This window comes from Dermacentor variabilis, chromosome 7 (genome assembly GCF_050947875.1).
Source record: "Dermacentor variabilis isolate Ectoservices chromosome 7, ASM5094787v1, whole genome shotgun sequence".
Taxonomy (NCBI): domain Eukaryota; kingdom Metazoa; phylum Arthropoda; class Arachnida; order Ixodida; family Ixodidae; genus Dermacentor; species Dermacentor variabilis.
In genome coordinates, this window is record NC_134574.1 from 162,644,850 (window position 1) to 162,667,219 (window position 22,370).

At 45.2% G+C, this 22,370-nt stretch overlaps 1 protein-coding gene across 1 annotated transcript; it reads left to right on the top strand.

The window, feature by feature from the left end:
- The first annotated feature begins 34 nt into the window (after positions 1–34).
- Positions 35–18,724, top strand: LOC142588366 (kunitz-type serine protease inhibitor A-like). The gene is made up of 4 exons (XM_075700001.1): positions 35–282; positions 13,407–13,451; positions 14,822–15,061; positions 18,173–18,724. Exons 1-4 carry the CDS (start codon positions 207–209, stop codon positions 18,352–18,354), a joined length of 543 nt encoding a protein of 180 aa, XP_075556116.1. The 5' UTR covers positions 35–206; the 3' UTR covers positions 18,355–18,724.
- The last annotated feature ends 3,646 nt before the right edge of the window (positions 18,725–22,370 follow it).

Below are 22,370 nucleotides of genomic sequence, written 5' to 3' on the forward strand. Positions count from 1 at the left end.
CACTGTACATGCGCAATAGAAGTCGATAAGCCATTGTGGACGACGAAGGCGACGAGGCGCGGCAGGTGTTTCGGGCAGCGCCAGAAGAGGACAATGAGAGCAGGCCGCTGCAACCCTGCTGGAACAGCGGACTGCGCTCAGCACGCGCTAAGCTGTGAGCTTTGTGTTTTGCGGTTTTCTCCCGGAGGTGTGCGAGTGAATCCGCGATGACACCCAGAGGAATATGGTGTTGCTCCAACGGCACAACGAACCGACTCAAAGGCCGCGGAATACCTTGTTACGGTAAGTATAGTCCGAGAAGAGTGATCGCCGAGGCAGTTCGTTCCGGATTGCAGCGTAATGCACGATGTTCGGTCTGGTGGTTTCGGGACACATTTCACCACCTGTGTACCAAGAGCGCTGCCGCTCGCTTCCAAGCATTTAAGCGGATATTTTCGAGGAGATTTCGCTGCGGCACATAAAATTTTGTGCCTAACGAGTACACTTTCTGTGTGATCCAACACGCCTACCCTAGATAAAGCTGGTGAAACTTCATCCCCAAGTTTCTTATCCCGAGGGGCTGCATGTTGTCAACACATATTTCTTGCAGCCATTATAGCTCGGAAATGGTATTCACATTATCGCATGTAATTTTTCGTATTTTCTCGCCGAACTGTCTGAAGCAAACAGCATAAGGAAATGGCGACAGGATACGTAAGGTGTAGGTGAGCGTGGCGTACTCCAAAAGGTAAGAGAACAACAATTCACTCCGGATCTCTCTCAAACCACTTTTCACGTGTCCTATACTTCGTAAAGATTTCCGTAGCGTCTAGCTTGCAGCGCTTCAAGTAAATCGCCCGTCTGCTTTCGCTTTAAAGAACCGTTTCGAACATGTGCTGCACGACCATTGCGTTTCTTGTGCATAAAACAGGCGTCTCGTCACTTTGTCATGCCACGCCGACGATGAATACAGCATCCATTGTCCCTGTGAAATGGATCGCCTCCATGCCCAGAAAGTTCTTCACCAACAAACGAGTCTGCGTGTTTGCAACAAAAAAACACTACGAGGCTTATGGATCAGAATGTTCGCGTGTTGGCCCAGAAAACATATTGTCAGAGTGGTCAACAATAGTCAAAGATGTTAACAGCGTTCTTTTAGAATTCTTTTAGAAGTATTCTTTTAGAATTCTGATTTAATCAGTCTCTACATTTAGGCGGTGTTGGGAACATATACATATAGTTTCTATTTCGTGAGAGAATAACGTGAGAATGGGCTTACGCTTCCATCATAAAAACTTGTGTCGTTTAAAACTGCATTATTCATCCTGTAACAAGAAGTTGCTCTGGCCATGGCAACCAGTAGTTGCGCCAACCCCATTAGTGCAAATTATGTTCCACTTCCTTTAAATGATTACTCCTTTATAAATCTGCGTCGGAATATCGGTAAGAAATTTTCAGCGCACTCAACGGGCTGCCATCTTCACCGTCGTTGTACGCTCTTGCAGCACAGTTACCGTACACAATACTTCGGTGGCTTAGACTTAGGACGTCGTAGTAACTTTGTTGTATAAATCGTCCCTGTTGAAGTCGGGCTCCTTTCGGCTTGCTCATCGCAGGGGTCATCTCTAGTGCAGTTTTTATGACGTCGTGGTGACGTGGAAGGCCTTGCCTAGGGCATCATTGTCTCGATCAACGCCCACGGCCTGAAGCTCTTTCGCTCAGTCTAGCCTTCGTTCTTGTCATTAAAGCAGTGAAGGGCACATATTGTTTTACGAATTAACAATGAATTTCAACTGCTGTTTCGCGAGAAAAACCTAAGTATTTGCTCAAACGTCAGACAACGATGTGTCCACAAAGCAGCTCTAAGAGGTTAGGTACCTCGCTGATCATTCACGTAGATGGCGTTCGATCTGCCATGCTTAACAGCGGCAGATTTGGGGCTTCATCTCGTGAAATTATCTGTTCTATGGTATGTCACTGATTGGTTGGCCAAATGTTTTCTTATTGTCTGGGCGTTATGGCATGTGTTCAACACGTGATGGTCCTATACAGTCACACTTGTTATTTTTACACTGTTTCCTCAATGGGTCATTTTGTTTGGTTCCAATTCATTCTAATGACTTCCATGAAATTCGTCACCCGCCATTTCTATGTTGTAACTCGTCACGAAACACGTAAAACATCCAACCCATATGCTCCGTCGCTCCGTAGCTTCGAAAGCATTTCTGGAAGCTATGAATGAAAATAAAAACGGCCGAATAAAGCAAAGACTTATGAGAGTTAGGAAAGAAGAAGTCCCCGTTGGTTCGAAGCATGCCGCTGTGTCAGATAACGGTGGGCTCCCGGTTGGGCACAACCCTCATTAAACGTCTGGTAGCACGCAGTGTTAAACGTCTAACCAGTCTCGTCTGAATCAACGCAGTTCAGAAGTTTATTTCGTGTCCCTTCCTCTCCCATGCTATCTGACAATCGGTGACGGAAATGTGTAGCTGAGCAAAATAGTTAACAAGGCTTCAGACAGCTACCTTTGTACAACTGATGAATTTCGCCAATCATTAAAACTTTCTTACACTTTTTTTCGTTAATATTCTAGCTCATCAGCAGCGACCACGTATATCTATGCCTTATATATATATATATATATATATATATATATATATATATATATATATATATATCGTCGTCGTCGTCCTCGTCAGCTTGGTTACGCCCAATGCAAGGAAAATCCCTCTCCCATATTTCTCCAACTACCCCGGTCATGTACTTATTGTGGCCATGTTGTCCCTGCAAACTTCTTAGTCTCATCCGCTCACCTCACTTTCTGCCGTCCCCTGCTACGCTTACCTTCCCTTGGGATCCAGTCCGTAACCTGTAATGACCATCGGTTATGTTCCCTCCTGATTGCATGTCCTACCCATGCCCCCCTCCCATTTCTTTTTCTTGATTTCAACTAAGATTTCATTAACTCGCGTTTGTTCCCTCACCCAATCTGCTCTTTTCTTATCCCTTAACGTTACACCCATCATTCTTCTTTCCATAGCTCGTTGCGTCGTCCTCAATTTAAGTAGAACCCTTTTCGTAAGCCTCCAGATTTCTGCCCCGTACGTGAGTACTGGTAAGACACAGCTGTTATACACTTTTCACTTGAGGGATAATGGCAACCTGCTGTTCATGATCTAAGAATGCCTGTCAAACGCACCCCAGCCCAATCTTATTCTTCTGATTATTTCAGTCTCATGATCCGGATCTGCGGTCACTACCTGTCATGAATAGATGTATTCCCTTACCACTTCCAGTGCCTCGCTACCTACCGTAAACTGCTGTTCTCTTCCGAGACTGTTAAACATTATTTAGTTTTCTGCAGATTAATTTTTAGACCCACCCTTCTGCTTTGTCTTTCCAGGTCAGTGAGCATGCATTGTAATTGGTCCCCTGAGTTACTAAGCAAAGCAATATCATCAGCGAATCGCAAGTTACTAAGGCATTCTCCATTAACTTTTATCCCCAATTCTTCCAAATCCAGGTGTCTGAATACCTCCTGTAAACACGCTGTGAATAGCATTGGAGAGATCGTATCTCCCTACCTGACGCCTTTCTTTATTGGGTTTTTGTTGCTTTTTTTATGGAGGAATACGGTGTCTGTGGAGTACCTACAGATATCACTATTTTATGATTTATGATTTCAGTATTGTTACATACGGCTTGTCTAACCCTGCTTCCGTAATGCCTCCATGACTGCTGAGGTTTCGACTGAATCAAACACTACCTCGTAATCAACGAAAGCTGTATATAAGGGTTGGTTATATTCCGCACATTTCTCTATCACCTGATTGATAGTGTGACTATGGTCTATTGTTGAGTAGCCTTTACGGAATCCTGCCAGGTCCTTTGGTTGACAGAAGTCTAAGGTGTTCCTGATTCTATTTGCGATTACCTTAGTAAATGCTTTGTAGGCAACGGACAGTAAGCTGATCGGTCTATAATTTTTCAAGTCTTTAGCGTCCCTTTTCTTATGGATTAGGATTATGTTGGCGTTCTTCGAGGATTACGGCACGCTCGAAGTCATGAGGCATTGCCTATACAGGGTGGGCAGTTTTTCTATAACAATCTGCCCACCATCCTTCAACAAATCTGCTGTTACCTGATCCTCCCCAGCTGCCTTCCCCATTTGCATAGTTCCGAAGGCGTTCTTTACTTCTTCCGGCGATACTTGTGGGATTTCAAATTCCTCTAGATTATTCTCTCTTTCATTATCGTCGTGGGCGCCACTGGAACTGTACGAATCTATATAGAACTCCTCAGCCACTTCAACTATCTCATCCATATTAGTAATGATATTGCTGGCTTTGTCTCTTAACGCATACATCTGATTCTTGCCTATGCCTAGTTTCTTCTTCACTGATTTTAGACTTCCTCCATTATATTATACTTCCTTATGTCAGCTGTCTTACGCTTGTTGATTAACTTGGAAAGTTCTGCCAGTTCTATTCTAGCTGTAGGGTTAGAGGCTTCGACACATTGACATTTCTTGATAATATCTTTCGCCTCCTGCGATAGCTTACTGACATCCTGTCTAAAGGAGTTACCACCGACTTCTACTGAACACTCCTTAATGATGCCCATAAGATTGTCGTGCATGTCGTCAACACTAAGGTCCTCTTCCTGAGTTAAAGCCGAATACCTGTTCTGTAGCTTGATCTGGAATTCCTCTATTTGCCCTCTTACCGCTAACTCATTGATCGGCTTCTTATATACCAGTTTCTTCCGTTCCCTCCTCATGTATATATATATATATATATATATATATATATATATATATAGTGACCCGTGCTGCACAGGTACTTGGTCCTCCCATACACCACCGGTGCTCCACGGGTGAATGCCATTCCCAACCACTGTTTTAACATCATGAAACAGAGCATCCGACTCGCTACTATCTTCAAGCAGCCGCCTCATGTGGCAAATAGAAGAAAAAAATTACGGGTTTTGTTCGTCAGTGCGGGGACACAGAAGCCCGACGCGCCCAAGGGTTGTCGATCATATGGGAAACCGCGTTGCAAAGTATGTCGTCCCATGACAACAACAGACACAACCGAGGCATGGAACTCGTCCTTTGTATATAAAATTAACGAAAATCTTGACTCTGATTCCAGTAACGCCGTGTGCCCAATTGGATGCGAAGTGTGTAAGCAGGAATATAACGGACAAACTGAGACCCCTTTTCGCCTGCGGTTCAACAATCACCGCGCGCATGTAAAAAGTATCCCTAATTTATCCTTCTCCAGGCACATTCGACTGCTAGATAGCTCCTTTGAACGCGTGAGCGTCGTGCTCCTGCAGCCTAGTTTCCAACACACCCGTGCACGTGAGCAGAGAGAATCGTTTTTCATCCATAAATTTGCAACGTACGCTAAAGAAATTAATGAGAGTCCGGGGTGGCTGAAGTGCCTCTAGCATATGCAGTGAAAGTGCATGGGGAGCGCGAATACATGTTCTCTACTCGCAAATTGAGACGCTGGCCATTGCTTGCTGTTCCCTCCACGTGAGCCTCAAGGGGACGAGTGGAAAACTAATAAGTCAAGTTTCCTCCACCCTGCCATGTAAGTAGTCATTCTAAGTGACTTATTGCCCCTTCTGCGAATCCGCACGCACTGACGTGGTGTCAATTGTCCGTTAAACGTTCGAAAACTGTAGCACACGGAGGCTCCTTAACTCGGCTCCGTAAAACTAAGCCCAGGGACGCACTTGCTTTGCGAACCCCGCCTACATTTCTTCTTAGAATTTTTTCCGAACCTCAGCTGGACCACAATGCTGCCGAAACAGGCCATGCCTCATATATGTCTTCTGACACTATGTTGCTTTCTACAAATTCCCGCTCTTCTGTCTTCCTTCCGGGCCCCTTCTCTATTGCACCCTCAACTTGCCCTCTATCCCGCTACAACGGCCGCACGCACACTGGTGCTGCGCATCGACCGTTTTCTCCTTCCTTGCCTCGTGTCAACGGGACTAGCTGCCGCCACTCTCCGCCCCCATTCCGTTCTCCGATTTATGTCTCCCTCCTTCTGTATTTCTCCTTTCTTCTTTTTTTCCTTTCACTGGCCTCCTTACCCTACATACATGGGTCTCCGCCTTACTTTTGCCCTGCATCGTTGTCAATAAGGCAGCTGTAAATCTGCCAAAGCGCCAAGAAAAAGTCAATCACTGTCGCAACTGCCCCTTTCTGTTTGATGTATCTGAAAACGACCGGGCACCCGGTCTGCTCTCTTCACTATCAGTGCCGAACTGCTATTTTCTTGTAAACCCTGATGAAGATCGGTCCACCGGTCGAAACTGTTGAAATTAAATACTTGTTCTGTTTACCTTATAGCATCGCGCAAGTCCTTTACGTTTGAAAGATAGCCTGAAGAATCTGTTTACCTACCGAATGAGTGTGTGTGCGTGTGCGTGTGTGAGCGTGTGCGTGTGCGTGTGCGTGTGTGTGTGTGTGTGTGTGACGCGAGCAGGATATTGCGGACGGAGACACACATGGTCGCCCGAACACTGCCTTTATTCTTCGTCTACCTCCTTCACTAACATCGCCCCGTACCGTACTGCTGTGCGGTTCGTCAGACGCTTCCCCTTCCCCCTGGAAGAGTCGTAGCTACAGGGGCCGATGACACCGTCGCACTTCTCCCATGAACGATGTCACTCTGGCAGTCTGGTGACGTCCGGCCGAGCTCAGGTGCCCGAGGCTGGCTGTTGCACTCCGGACGACATATGCATGTCCCGACGAAGGAATATTTGGACACATGGAAGCTGTTAGTACTCGGATGTAGTAGGCGTCGACTTACTCGTCGCGTCCTGCGGGCACGTGGAATCTCCCGCCCGAACGTTCCGTGGTCTGAGCAGTGGAGGCGAAATCTTAGTTTGTCCGGTATGCCAGAGAAGTGCCCGTGTTGTTTTCGTCGTCGTGCACAGTGTCGCCGCAAGAATTCTTGTAGTGGGAGCAGTCCTGATTGGTGGTGCTGAAGGTGATGATGCTTCTTTCTTGCAAAAAGTCGTGCTTGTTGAGTCGGCCTTGGGTTTAGTTGACTTGCGCACTGACGTTTCCCTCGTTGCAACTGTTCTTGATGTTGTTGATGTTGTAATGTTGCGACAGTTGTTGATGAATCATCTCTTTCGGAATATGCATTTGACTGCTTGCGCAAATCAACGTGGAGGTGAATGGGTAGCTTGCATACTGCTCCTTTTTGTGAGACTTGTCTGGTCGCGAGTGCAGTGCGCCAGGATTCTCAATAGACTCTTCTGTGACTGCTGCGACGTCAATCGGAATACACGCTTTTGTCATTTGACCGTGTGATATGCTGCTCGGCGCGTGCAAAGCTTCCGAAGTGGAAGCGGTTTTTTGAGGTGTAGTATGCAGATGAAGGCTTGAGAGTCGCGGAGCACCTTGATCTTTATATGTACGTTGCTCCAAGTCGTCATCGTCTTGAAAGTTACTTGCGTTGGTGCTGGTGCTTGTATTGTGGCTTCGTCTTGGCAGTAAGCGATTTGGCTTCGTTTCACGGTCTAACTGACAGTTGCGGTATTTTCTCGATTCATGCTGCTGATACAGAAGCTTGTTTTCATGCTGTTTCGAATTCCTGGTGATTGAGTGCTAGAGGATGACGCAGCAGATGCTGCTCGATCATGTTGTCTTAAAGAAAAGTCATCTGTCGGCGATGCCTTGGCGTCGTGCTCAATCGTGTAAAGCTTGCATTGCAGCCTCATGTTCCTAGAGGAGTCGTGTGACTTGAAAGTGCGTAGTGGCCCGCGCATTCGAGACGAGTGGTGGAATCCGTCAGAAGCTTCAACGACGACATCAGCGCTGCAGCTTGCTGAAGAGGTACATATTGCTGACTGATGTGTGGACGTCAAACCTGGTTCAATGTTGGATTTCAAAGGTACGAATAAGCGTGCGGATCGTTTAGTGCGCAGTGGCTTTTTCTTTATTCGGGATATCAAGTTCATGCTAAACGTGAAATTGCGCGTCCTCTTCGTGGGAAAATCACGGGAACAAAAATTCCCCGAGAATCTGCTAATATGGGGCTTTGTTTCGGAATGATGGTGATCGCTACGTGGATACTGTGTGTGACTGCGGAGACCTGGTTGAGATGTCTGCAGCTCCTGGATAATGGAGGGGTCGTAAACTTTAAATTGGCTGATCATTTCGTCTTGGATTTTATTCCATGATTTATCGTTTTCAAATATGTGCGTGAGCTAGAAGCGAAATGCCTCACCGGTGACGTAATCGCTGAAATTTGCGACCACATCCCGTTGCGACCATAATGCAGCGGATGCGCGGAACACGAAGAGGCGAAAGCAGTCTTCCACGGGCCCATCGTCCGCTGATCCGGTGTACTTGGGTATGTCCAAGGCTTGCGGTGATGCGATCATGGTGCTGGTCGGTGTCGGTGGTGGAGCTCTGCGCGCTGGTTCACGCCGTTATGTTCAGTACTTGCGTGACGATGTCAAGCCGATGAGGTAGCTGCCAGGTCTTCATCCTGGCGGCTTTTGTGACGCGAGCCGGATATTGCGGACGGAGAAAAGCATTGTCGCCCGAACACTGCCTTTATTCTTAATCTACCTCTTTCTCCCCTGTTGCACCTTAACGTACTTTTGCGCGGTTCGTCACATTATATATATATCAGGAGAGAAATCGTGTGCGAGGTATTCGGAGTTGAAAGTGATCTTTGCCGTACGTGGCATCTGCGATAGCACTGACGCCACGCCAACGATAGAAGCCCCACTGCTGTAAACCTGCATGTATTTCCCCTTGGACTTGCGCCGCACATGCTCGTTTTTCGTATGCTTTACAACAAAGCCCGACACGGAGCGCTCCTGCCGAGAAGAAAGGAGCGAACCGGCGCGCAGCGCGGGTGGGGAGGGGATTACGTAGATGCCGCTTTAGCGGCCGAAGACCAATAAACAATGACACGCTCATTAATATATTGGGTTAACGACTCATTGATTTATTCCAAAATGTTCATTGGAGGTTGTACAGAAGTTAATGCTTATGACTGCAGGCGGAGCCCACTGCAAGCCGGCCCTGGTGGCACGTAATGTAAAGGTCGCCGCCCTTGAGAGTTACCCGATTAACATTGCAATAAAAAAGGCAGAAAAATGCACCAGTGAAATTTCTCTTTTTCATCGACGGACCTGGTTTTCACTCGCACATACGCACTGTTACAGTCTAGGGTTGCGGATATTTTCTGAAGCGTGGCACTGGAGTTAGACAAAAGTGTCACTAAAATTCTCGATATAACTGTGAAGTGGATTTTAAGAATGTAGGTGTATTGAAACACTCTAATAGAAGCTAACGTGAAGTAAACCATTTAACTAGACATTTGATGTCGGTATAATGTCCGTACAGCTAAAGTAAAGCTGACTTTGCCAGTAGGCTAGAGAGAGCTTTAGCCTTACTAATTATACATTAATATACGGTGAGCGAATATTTGAAGTTTCGAATACGAATAGTCGTTGAGTAATATTTTATTCGTATCAGAAAATGAACTATTCGGTATTTTTGAATTTCACAAATAACCAAGATATTTCGCAACAATCGACTGTTGCAATCGGATTACTGTTCTCTACCTGCTGAACAAAGTATCGCAAGTTATAACTATCCCAAGTAAAAAAGCGACAAAGTTTTCAATAGCGATTCGAAAACAAAATCGGTAATGCAAGCGTTGTTTTCGGTTTTCCGGGGATCTGTGGCGCTGGTTAACGTCCCTTGGGCTACGTCTTGTACACTTGCATAAATACCCAAGAATGCATGGGCCTGGGAACAGCCGTCGCCGTAGCGCAATTGGTAGTGCAACGAGCGCGCAATGCGGAGGTTGTGGGTTCGGCTCTCTCCGTCTGCAATTGGTTTTTTTTCTCCTTTTCCCTTTTGTTTCTCATTTTTCCACTTCCGATAAAAACTACAAATAATTTCCCCTATGATTTGCTTTTCTTCGTTATATGTTGGTTTCGTATGGTCCTGATCAACTAATATGTGCAAGTGGTCTTACAAAAACGGTGTCCTTACAAAACCGGGCCCCTCGTTTCCCCTTCTTTTCGTCCAATACATGACAACCGGCTATTTTTTGATTGCGGCCTGCCAATCCGTCTTTCTTGCAGTCTATTCATGTAGCAGTTTTACCTTTTACCTTGTAATCAGCAATGTTTTCCTTGTCCTTGTTCAATATTGTGTCTAGGGCACACAAATACCTCATTAGTTTTTTTTCATAACTTCTGATATTTTTTAACTGTTTATTCTTAGTTTTTGTAAAGTTGGTCACAAAGCAGCCAGCCATTCTTGGAAAGCTTGTTTGCCACCGGGCTCTAAAGGTGTCAAGTGGCTATCCGTGCAGTTCTTTTCATGACGGCTGCAGTGATCTTGTGTTTAAAAGGATCTTAATTGTGCGTGATAGTTGACTGTCCATACAGTGCGAGCGTTTTTTCCAATTGTACTGAATCAAATATTCCTGATGTAAATCATTGCGTTCGCGTTTGTCTTTCCGATATTCGATAATTACTATTCATACTCGATTCGTATTTGAAAAAGTAGATGTTTGATGGCCTACTTCTATTATTTACATAATGGATTATGACAGCTTAAATTTTTCATTACCTTAAGATGGGAAGGTTAGAAATACAGCGCAATTTAAAAGAACACGAGCAGGTGTCTTCCTAGCATAAAAATGCACTTAGTCTACACATAAATGATTCCTAAATTTCTTGTGCGTCTTGACTTTCGTGGTAGCAGAACTAAATTCTGCGGAACGCGCTTTGCACAAGCCAAGCTTTGCGCAAGTCACAATTGCACATTTTCGCCCTTGATCTACCTGGAAGCCGTCGTGAAGTACTGATTGGTCCAAAAGCCGTGAGAAAATGAGGCAATTCGGTCAGTCGCGCGTGAACAAGCTCAACCCTTCAGATATTTACGGCTTTTTCACGCAGTCGATGTCTTATTCACCTGCTGTGTTCTAAATCTGAACACAAAATTTATTTTATTCGGCTTTGGTAAATTAGCTCTCTGACGGGCTTGTACACGCCTATAAATAGAATGCATTTAGTGACACCGATGTACGCCTAGCACTTAAATGCATTCTCATAGGTTTTGCAAATAATAAAGAAACTTCACTTTTGTGAGCACAATGTGAAGGCTATTAATGTGAAGGCAACCGTTGGTTCATATGGCCAACATCATTGTCGCGGAGCCCATACATCGTACCGTGAGTACAGGACACTTTCATGTAGCTTTTGAATATTAATGTGTGTTCGAGAAGGCAATTCTAACGCGATAGCGTTAAGGGCCCCGTGTCGCAGAAAATCCGGTGCCGGCGTCGGCGTCCTGCGTCGGACGTCCTTTCGGCAAAAGGCTTTGCGCATCACGCATAGCCAGACCCTCCATGTGGCGCAAGGAAGTTACTGAATTGGTTGTATTTCTCAAGCCAAAATACGTAGAAAAATCGTAAGGTAAGACTTACAACCTACAGACATGACAGCGTCGGATTGTGATTTTAATATACGAGAAAACATAATTCTGTAACGCGAAAATTCAGGCAAACCCCTTTCCCAGCGTTTCTACCATCCATAGACCAGCCATGGCATCCCCCATTTGTGCGCGCCGCCGCGTGAATATCTCGAATGCCACGTAGCGGAGCACTGGTTTCCTTGAAACACTTCCAGATAGCGTTCGCCTCCACCACACCGCGACCCACGCTAGAGGCCGAGTTTCTACCAGAGAGCCGGTCTTCGTGCATAGCGTTTGCCGCGAGCGTTTCCCGGTAAACATTACGGTTACATAGCTGCACGTGCCGGAAAGCGTGACAAGCAGTCAGGGATCTTTGAATGCTATCGCGTTCCACTCTTAAAGGCGAAGATTAAGCGTCCTCCAAATTTTTCAAGCAACCTTTGTAACTTGTATGCCGTTAAAACATTGCCAATTGTGCATACAAATCACTAAAAAAGGTCGCTGATTGCTAAAAAGCGTTGGCGTAAACGTACGAAAAACTAAATATAGCGAAACAATCGCTAAAATGGTATCACTGAATAAATACCGGTAAATTATAAGAAGCAAATCTCTTTTGTTTTCAAAGATGCTTAGGTTATGCAATACCAACACACACGGGATGATGCGAGGCATGGTAGAATATATTTATTTTGGACTGCCCAGCGACAGCTTCCTCAGCAATACAGGCTTGCAAGGCACGTCCCGCAGGCGTCCCGCACCTCAAAGTACGGCAAGCCTTAACTGCTTAGTGCGGCCTACAAGTGGGCAACTTTGCCCCCAGTTCTGAGAGTCGCGGGGCAATTGCCCCACTTGGCTCCCGTAGATAAGCCTATGACAGCGACGCGTTGTTTCTACAAACGCTGACACCCTTCAAGACAAGTATGTCTAGCACTCGTGAAAAGCTAATATTTTTCATGCCACGTTTGCGACATTGTTGCGATAAATCTATTAGGTTACAGCGATTGTCAACGAGGGGGACGAATGTTTGGGCAATGTGAAAAAAAACAGCACCTGAAACGGTGACCTTGCCCTGTAAAAGGGCCCTGTGAACGACAAAGAAAGAAGATTGTCGGTAATAAAATTCGTTTATGGCAAAGATGATTCCGGCTTCCAATTTTCCTATTCAAATGCATGTAAAACGCGCAAATGCTCTCACTTGACAACTGATGAACTGAAACGTATAATATTTGTTGCATCTGCGAAAGACAGATGGGTTCTAGCAACTGTAGAAAGAAGATATTAATTTATATCTTCAATTTTTCGTGATACTTTACTAAGTTCTGCATTAAAAAGTGAAGTAAGGATATTTACATATTTGTTCCTTTGCATCCAATACAGATATTCCGGTTAAGTAAATTTCACTTTTATAACAACTAACGCGGACAAACTGATCTATAAGATTAAACTTTACGTGAAGTAGTTACAATGCTGACAAGGTAACTGCAAATGCCCTGCGCACAAATTAACGTTGTCTTTCAAAGTGATGTTTGATGCATCGACTATGTCCGCTTTCGATGTGGCAATAGGTCCACTTCACAGAATTGTGACATTTTTTTTTCTTCTGTGGATAGTGTCATCAACTAGTTGCATCAGTTACATTGTTTACTTTCATTTCGCGATTTTAAGATATTTTGCCCGAAGACACAATCAGCTTAAATCAAACTATTACGTGCAATGGCTTTATTCTAACTTCTACATGTAAATTCAGGAAACCTCACCAATAGTGGGGCAGTATTTACCGAGAAAAACAATTTCACAGTTTCTATGTATTAAGAATTGAGGTGTTGAGCTTAAGCTTTCTCTATTACTTAATGGCCCGCTTAATTCTTGATGAAATCTACTTGTACGCCTTTACGACTTACAGGCTTGTATCTAACATACCTCACTCTAAATACAATGATTCCCACAGGCACACACTTCTTGGCCGGAATACTGGTGTTATTAGCATGTACCGGTAAGTTGAATGCATGAAGCATGCTCATATTTTCGCATTCTTAAGTATTCAAATGCATGACGTTCATGATCACTTCTTTTTTGCCTCTAATGTTAAAAAAAAGGGAGACAGAAACTCTCTCTCGAGAATGCCTAAGAAATGTTTAAAAGTGTTTTTCCACAGTTCGTTCCAGGGTATATATATTATGGTTCATTCAGTCATCAACCATTTTTCACAGGTGTGTTCATGAAGGCCCCAATTCAACAATATTTCATTGCGTAACACTGACAGGTTTCTAAAGACGCCGTAGGTGAAAGCTGTGGAATTTTTTTCTTGCCTGAATTTGTTGAATGCGAATTGTCACAGAGCACGGGTGGTGTAGGGTACATCCGCTTTGCAATATCGCTGTGCACAGTCACCGTGAAAAGCTTATTGTCCATGGGATCCGCGAAAACACTGAAAACGTTGGAACGACGTCAACTTATGCAAGGGCTACCGCGAACCACAGCTAATGATACAAGTGAATAGTTGAAGCTGTTGGTGAAACGGCGTAAACGATGAAAAGTACGAGAGTTGAAAAGGCACCGATATGCGTCGTTGGGTGCATTAAGGAGGACAGCGTAATTAATGAGGCGTAATTAATGAAAAAGGTCAACTTCCGTAATTCTATGGCGGTTTATTGTATTAACTGCCACGCACAGTTTAATCCGAGTGATGCTTTCCTGAGCACTGTACGCAGGCGTCACAAAACGTCTACGTACAGTGCAAAAAGCCACAGAATGGGAAAGGGAAGCGGTTTTGTACCGGTTGCCTGGTGCAGAACAATTGAATAACAAATAAGCTCGTACACTCACTAAACTAAAACACGGTAATAACGTCCAAAGGGGTCACCGTGGCGGTGCTGTATGAATGGTTCCTCTTTGCACTTACTGGCGGCTTCCCGGTATATTGGCCCTCCCGGGATAACCAAGGCTGCCCCATCGCCTTAGCTGTACACGTGAACACGGATGGTGTCTCAGTTAGGAAAGGAGCGGGTCCCGTATCATCGCAAAACCAATTCACATTTAGACCACAAGTAACCAAATAAACAGATCATCTGGCACCCGCAATCTTGTGCCCTCTTGAATTTTGTGACGTGTGCCCAAGACTACTTAAGGACGTTCTACTGAGCCAGCTTCCAATTGTGAACAAGGGATCCGTATGGATCTCGAAATGTCAGTTTTCTTTGACTATTGTCAGTCACCCGTTTCTTTTCTAACAGAGGTCTTGCCCGACCAGCAGATATTCCGCCGAGCTCTCGGCAAAGGCAAAGACTGTATATGACGCTATTGCTAATGCGCGTTGGTTTGCGAAGTTCAACTGCCGCATTCTTTTCACTTCATTTCCAACAGCCACGACCAGAGCTCAAGGAGGGATAGACAACACAGCCGATGTTTCAATCAATGCCACTGCTGCGAGTAACCAAACAAACTGCTTCGTGGCGCCGGAGGTTGGCCCCTGCAATGGAAGGCTCTTCCGGTACTACTTTCACTGGGGAGTGGGACAGTGTTTTCGGTACGAGTACAGCGGATGTGGAGGCACCGGAAACAACTTCAGAAGCCGACAAAAGTGCATGAGGACCTGCTGGCCATGTGAGTCTGCCATTACTTTTTCCGGGAGCATGGGGTGTGCTCTACAGGAAGGAGTGGAGGGCGTCTCAGCTATGTACATGCTATATTTCCGATTTTAACCGTGAGCACTTCGTCTTGTGGAATAGCTCTGCCCCGCTCTAGTTATTTGTTAGCTTACCAGAATTTTAGGTATGTGCTCAAGATGCACATTTCTTTAAGTTTTGTTTGTGCTATATTCATTTGCGATCTTTCGTATATTGAGGAAAGTGACCTTGGGTTCAATTCCCAGCCCAAGTTGTTATTTTTTTTCAACACCAAGCATTACTTGTGGAAAACGCGTGCCGCTTTTGTCTGTAAATTTAAGCTGGCTCTCGAGTGGATGGGAATATTCCCCTTTCATGAAAAGTTCACTAACCTTGTGGATTTCCAGCAGGCTGATGCGCCATTTCTGTATTGTACAATTTAAAGCGTGGTCCAACCTTCTTAGAACCCTACCTGAATTTTCAAATGCATCAGAGTAATCTTAATGTCAACGAAATATTATTTCCTCACGTACACATTAACGCACACTTCTGTTGCCATAGTATGTTACGCAGTTAAACGACTCTCGCGTTTGGAGGTCACAGTTTTCAGCGATAACGTGTCTGAATCATACAAATAACTCGCGAGATGTTACCGCATCCAACCGTTAAGAGCTTCGCCTTTCAGAGGTAATTGCTGCAATAATTGTTTTCACAAGTGACGGCTTTCCCTTTTGCATGCGATACCACAAGATACCGCCTCGCTTGAAGCGTGGTATAAAAGGAGGACGTCCGCTTTTATTTTCCATCGCGCAATAACGCCCCTAATAAACTGAAAAAACCTCATTTGATTACTCATACGTACAACAAGCAGCGAAACTCCTCGACTAAGTCATGAAGGCGGACGGAAGGTGAACCCATTAAAAAGGCACTAAAACCACCATAGGATTGCTTCAAATCGGAAAGCGTTTTCTTTCGGAGTTCTGTTTTCATTATTTGGCGCACAGCGTCGACCAGTTGCAAAAAAAACTCGAGGCTAATGTTCACCCTTTTGAAAATTGCATGCTGTGATATTTGGGGTCGGGCATGAAATAGATGGTAGCTGGCCAATGCCGTCATCCAACTTATCCACGCTGAGGACGTTGTTGAAGGGAGAGACTTGTTCCCATCGAGAACGAGGAATGTGGGATTTATTTACAGTTTTTACATGAGAACGTGACAGTTCATCATTCTAACATGACTGAAAGAGGAATGCACCCCGAAGAGCCGACAACGGCTGCTTATAAACTCTGTGTCCTCCCTAGATCTCTAGGTGAGGGAAAACGGCCGTTTGACCAAACGGAGAGTTCAAATTCATCATCGTCGACCCGCCTTTGAGGGGGAGGGTTTGCACACTCACTTCCGCACAGGTTTCACTGAACACACCGAGGTGAGAGGGTTTCTTGCAGACAGGGGTCTTGACCCGAGCAGCTTGATCCAAGAACTGACCCAGTAATCAGTGGCCGCCGCGTCTGTCCATTGACCGACGACTTCTGGCGCCCGCGAGACAGCAGCTGAAAAATATATCTTTCCAGGAATTCCCCCGCTCCAAGTAACCCGTGGCGGCCACGGCAAATCCACTAACAATACTTGGTCCACCGACCGCGTTTAGTCATAGCGGCGCCGAGGGGGTATTGATGCGGCACATCGTCGTCCCTACAAAACGAGTCGTCGTAGCAGGTGGGGAAGGGTTTCAAAGTCGCTTCTAGAAACCTCGCCACCCTCGCAGCTGCGGCTGGCTGGGTAAATTTTGTAGGTCGGTACCTTTGCAGGCCTTTCTTAACAACGCGAACATCAGCGCAGACACGTCAGGCATTACGAAGTATTTTTTGCACGCTTGGGCCGTTTCTGTGCGGTCAATGTTCTCAAGATATTGTGGGTTGAGCAGTTCGTTCATGTGAAATACAACGTCCTTCTTCATCAAGAAAATGACAATTAGTGCGGCTCGTCTACTGTTTATATTCAAGTCTTCTGGGCAAGCTGGTGCGGTAATTTCAAGGTGCCATCGACAACTGTCTTTTGTTTTTGCGTCCTCTACTATATCACTGAGCCTACACGGGACAAGATTACGCATCTCTTTTTCCCAGATGTGCAGTCTACGAATTCAGGTTAGCTTCGTGTACCCTTTTAGTGTCTCCTATGTCGTTTGGTATAGTGTGATAATGAAAAATGTAAGTTCCGATAAAGGTGAGCAACTGGTAATGGGAACAATGACAAAGTTGCATACGATAAATGAATAAATTGCTCGAAAAGTGCATCGATCTAAAACAACACATCCCACAGATTAGCTGCACTCCTTACGTCTTGATACCACGCGTAAACGCCGATTGTCCATGTACTTTTAATTGGTGATACGGGAGTCGCTTGCCGCGTGCGTCTTTCTCCCTAACCGCCATGTTGAACCCTATTGAGGTCGATAAGCAACCTCAATATCACCTTCCACCAGCTTTTCTGTTATCTGGCCGGTGTTCTCCCCAAACTGAGAATCCAGCATCAACCATGAAGCACCGGTACTCACTGCAAGCGGCACGTATAAGACTGGTACAGAAAAAGGGAAATTTCCAGCCGAAAGCAGTTCAGCAGGTGCTTGGAGTAACGGCTAGCAAAGTCACACAGGAAAGAGACAACTGGATAATAACTTGCACTTCTGTGGAAATCCAACAAAATTGTACCGTAAACGAAATATTTTTCTGAAGGAATTTTATGCTTTACGTGCGGAAAAGCGTGCTATTGCGGGCATATTTCTCCAATCAATATTGCACTAGTAAGATTATGACGTGCTACAATACCTGTAATCAATAATTCGAGCATTATACCTGACGCAGGTCAGTTGTACGGGCAATCACAACCACACAACCAATCATTGACCATTGTCAAACGTCGAAGCGCTTGCTTTCTTAGATGGTCAGTGAGAGCTTATTCTTTTCCAATTTCTTTTCTTGAGACATCGTGGGTGCGAGGGTGATAAGGGGATAATTGTCCATGCTCAGCTGCCTTACAATGATAAGTGATGGAGCTTACTGAACTGTGGTCGGTGGACGATAAATTAATCTCGATATTTCATTCTTTCCAGTGAACTATCAGATGTACTGCCGTACAGGTGTGGACCAGGGCCCATGCCAGTCGTGGTCGGTGCGGTACTACTACAGCACCGAGAAGAACCACTGCTTCCCCTTCTACTACTCGGGCTGCGGGGGAAACTTGAACAACTTCCGCTCCGAACAGGAGTGCCGGGCCATCTGCATTGCCGAGTGAAAGTGCCAAGCGCGGTGTTCGGGCAGTCATGAACACTTGTCGAGTGTTTGGCTGCCCCGTCTACAAAAAAAAGGAACTCCCAATAATCCTCAGCACTCGCCCTTGCGGCCTGCTGGAGTTTTGTTTTCCAAAAGCGCAGGGCGTGCGCACATTTGCTCCTATGCGCTGATCGTGAACACAATAAAATGAGGACAACGGGAATATCCAGATGGCGCTGCACAAGCGGGCAGTCCTAAGGACGCGCGGCTTGCGCCATACTTAAATGTGACTGACCCGCACTCGGTTCCATCAAGAATTTTTTGCGACATTTGTCTCGTTGGCCGACGTTCTGACGTCATTCGTGAGTCAAATAAACTTAGGGAAAAACCTCTTTTTAGACATGGTTAAAACTCCAACTGCACCCCTCGCGGTTGTCGTGAAGGTCACTCCTGTGCAACATGTGCGAAAGAAGACAACGCACAATACCTATTGTCGCAGGTCGCATATAGTATCTGCAGTAAGAGACATCTCTCGAAACAGAAATAACGTTCTCCTGTGTTTTACGTACTAGAACAGCTGCAGAAACGGCGCCTAAAAGCTTGAGAAAGGTAGCTCTAAAACGTAGGCTACAGTGTTTTAATAGACTATCTTGTACCAGTAAGCCCGGATTCACAATTCTGCTGTTCATCCAAGTAAGCGACACGAGAAACTAACTGTTAGCTTTAGAACGTTCTTACAGAAAGCCAGCTTCAAATATTAATTGGGAGAACGAAGTTCCACGCCAGCCGCTCTCTACTGCAAAAAGGAAAGCAATAACACAAGGGTCATCCTTACTCTATACCACGTGGTGAGGCTACACAAGAACTGCTCACGCAATTCGCAGTGACATAATACCTAATTTCAGGGTATGAACAGGCGTACGCAATCAGGACTGTTTGCGTACGCCTAGGCAGTTTACTGCACCTCGAGATTTTCGTTACTACCGTTGCTATTGCATACAACACCACCTGCAGATACGCCGAAAGGTTTTAAAATTCGTTACTACCGTTGCTATTGCATACAACACCACCTGCAGATACGCCGAAAGGTTTTAATGAAGCGCAAGCCCCCCCCCCCCCCTCCTCTCCTCTAAGCGGTCATCGTTCTTTTTACAATACTAACAGACAGACGATATCGTTTGTGTTGACACCTATTAGAGCCAGCGCGCTGTGATAAGATGCCGCAGATTTTAATCGCATCCAGGTGTGATCTAGCGGCAAGTTGTCCGCGTTGGTACAAGGTCATGGAGACAGATAAATAGCGCGAAAAAGGACATATAATACGTAGAAGTAAGACGGATGTGACAGGTGCTGATACGTCCATTTCTTTTCCAAGTCCACGTCCTTCATTTGGCTGTTAATTCATCACCAGGCATGTTTGGTCACTGAAGTACAAGACTGCAACTTGTGGGATAAAGTGGCACAAGCACCAGTGACTACAGCAAAGTGAAATACGCAAGACGAGAGGTTCAGCAATCTAAGTGCAGAATATCCTGACGAAGAAGCGGCAGAGGAAACGCTGTTCCATAATTTCCTGGCGATTCAGCTCCTCATTCTGCATGTGCTTGAGTCGCATAGTCCCTCCGCTCCACAGGGGCGCATGCAGCCTGATACTGTTCACGCAATGAGCTTTTTCGTTTGAAAGACATGCCACCAGATTGAGGGTGTTTGCCTCAGCAAGTTTTCTCTCTCATCTCTTGGTGTTTGCAGAGAGCAACAACTTACGTTCTCTGTGAAGTGTAACTGGAGAATACACAGGAAATGAGTCAAAAGAACGCAGTTGGCACCCGACATCGGCCGAAGTTCATAGCCGTGTTTTCTTTTTTTCTTTTTAGTTGAAATGTTTATGTGCGCGCATACAAAGGCATCTTATACGCAGGAAAATAAGTAATTCGTCTAGCTTAACCCAACTATGCCCAACGTATCACTTTAACACGTGTAGTTTGGTATATAAACATGGTCACTGAAGTGCGAACAGCACGAAGCCCATAACAAGGTTTTCTTTATATGCTGCAATGACGCGTCAGTTGTGTATACTTCGGGATAATCAATTCCCTAATAATTACCTGCAATAATAATGACGTCACTCAAATAACATTTCATTTTCTTTTTGTACGAAGGAACTGCCCGTGACAAAAAATAAAGCTAAATAAGCTGTTCAAATGTTCCTTCGTGTAGAATGGTGTACGGGCTTTGTGCGGTTACCAAGTGGTTACCGTTATAGATGGGGCGCTCGCGATTTAGCCAAACATTGGAGGCGAGAGCGTTATATATTTTACAAGCATGATACCCTTGCATTAGAAGCGAACCACCGTCACAATTATGACAGGAGACGTCGAATTATTGTCCAAACTTATGCCAGAACTCGCCGCAGTGGAGTCAACAGCGGTTGCGGAACTCTTTTGCTAGTGATCACGAGGTTTTGGATTCAATTTTCCGCAGGGGATGGCGCATGCCGATGGAAGCGAATGAGAAAAAAGGTCGTGTTCTGTACTTTGTGCGCACGTTCAAGAACCCCAAACGGTGGAAATTAATCCGCTGTCCCACGCTACAGCGCCGCGTATTTGGTTGCTTTGGAAAATTAAGCCAGAAAGGCTAATATAACTTGCACCAGACAGTCAAGCATATTCTAAATTCTACTTATTACGCTTCTATATAGCAGCTAGAGTCATGCTGAGCAATCCTTCCTTAAAAGCAAACCGCTAGGTTTCTTGTTATTCGCGCCTACAAAAAGATGTTTTCTCATTGTCTTCTTCATAGGAAAGCTTTTACAGGCACTTTCTCAAGCGAGATGAGTGCGCCGCAGTTAAGAAAAGGACATCACAATTGTTGTTTATCTGTTATCCTCAGAAATAATTGCTACAAAAGAGAGTTCCAACCAGCTGGACCAATTTAAATGAACATCCGTCTTCACGAGAATGATTTACACCTCATTTCATCTGTAGAGTTATGTTTCTATCTCCTCCATTCTATAACTCCCGACAATCTACAGAAGTAAAATATTCAAGAAGCAAACGATCAAGAAAAACAGGCGAGGAACTCCAGTGTTGATATACGATCACTAACAAAGGAAAGTAATATGGTTACGTTATTTGTAACAGCGTTTGCTTAGCGCTAAGGTAAATGCGTGGCTGCTGAAATCTGTGGAAAACTGATGTTGTCCAGGCAACTAGTTCTTGCATACATACTGCGGACGGGCTTATGGTGCACGGTTCTCTCGATAAAAGATGTTCACCAGGCACCATGGGATAGCGAGCTTCCAAAATATTTCAGTACGCTGTTTGTGCGCGATTCAGAAAGAAAGCAGTCTCATATAATGGAGAGGAATTACATGATCTATTGTCAGCACTACGTGAGTACTTTATTTTTCTCGTGACGTCATGTTTCCACTATCATGTCACTTAAGTACCATTTCACGTCTTAGTAATAATGCGAATGACACGAGTAAAGTGGGTTGACGACGTAAGTTAATCATAGAAACAGGAACTGAAATGACCTGCCCTCACCACAGTCCTACAGTAGGGGACAAGATTGCGAAGCGCGCCCACCGAGAAGACGTTGAATTTCGCCGACCTAAGCGCGCACAAACCAGAAACTAAGCGATTCACGATACGATTCTCTAGCACTGAAATTTAGATCGCAATACTCAAATAAAACTTGCATAGATGTTCACGGAGAAATTCAGCATTTTCTCTGTGGGTTAGGTCCACAAACGTTTGTCCCCATTTTCACATGAGTCAGAAATTTTCCTCTGCTCGTCACAAACAGGCCCGTGTCAAAACAGTACTGTGCAGTGCCTGATTAGATGCCTAAGTACTTCAGGCTAGTCTCCTTCAACCCGCGCTACTAGAACCAGCCGCTCTACCCTTTTTGCTATCGTAACTATTTTCTCATTTTACTGTGAGGGAGAGCCATCTCACTCATCAATTTCAGCTAGTCATGATCTTAACCATTCTGTGAATGTAGTGATACCGAACATCACCTTACTGCAGACGTAAA

Bases quoted from the DNA above. Each gene is read 5' to 3' on its own strand.
- LOC142588366 (XM_075700001.1), top strand. From the start codon at position 207: ATGACACCCAGAGGAATATGGTGTTGCTCCAACGGCACAACGAACCGA. The intron at 283-13,406 runs GTAAGTATAGTC...TGATTCCCACAG, and splicing joins CCGCGGAATACCTTGTTACG to GCACACACTTCTTGGCCGGA. The intron at 15,062-18,172 runs GTGAGTCTGCCA...CATTCTTTCCAG, and splicing joins CATGAGGACCTGCTGGCCAT to TGAACTATCAGATGTACTGC.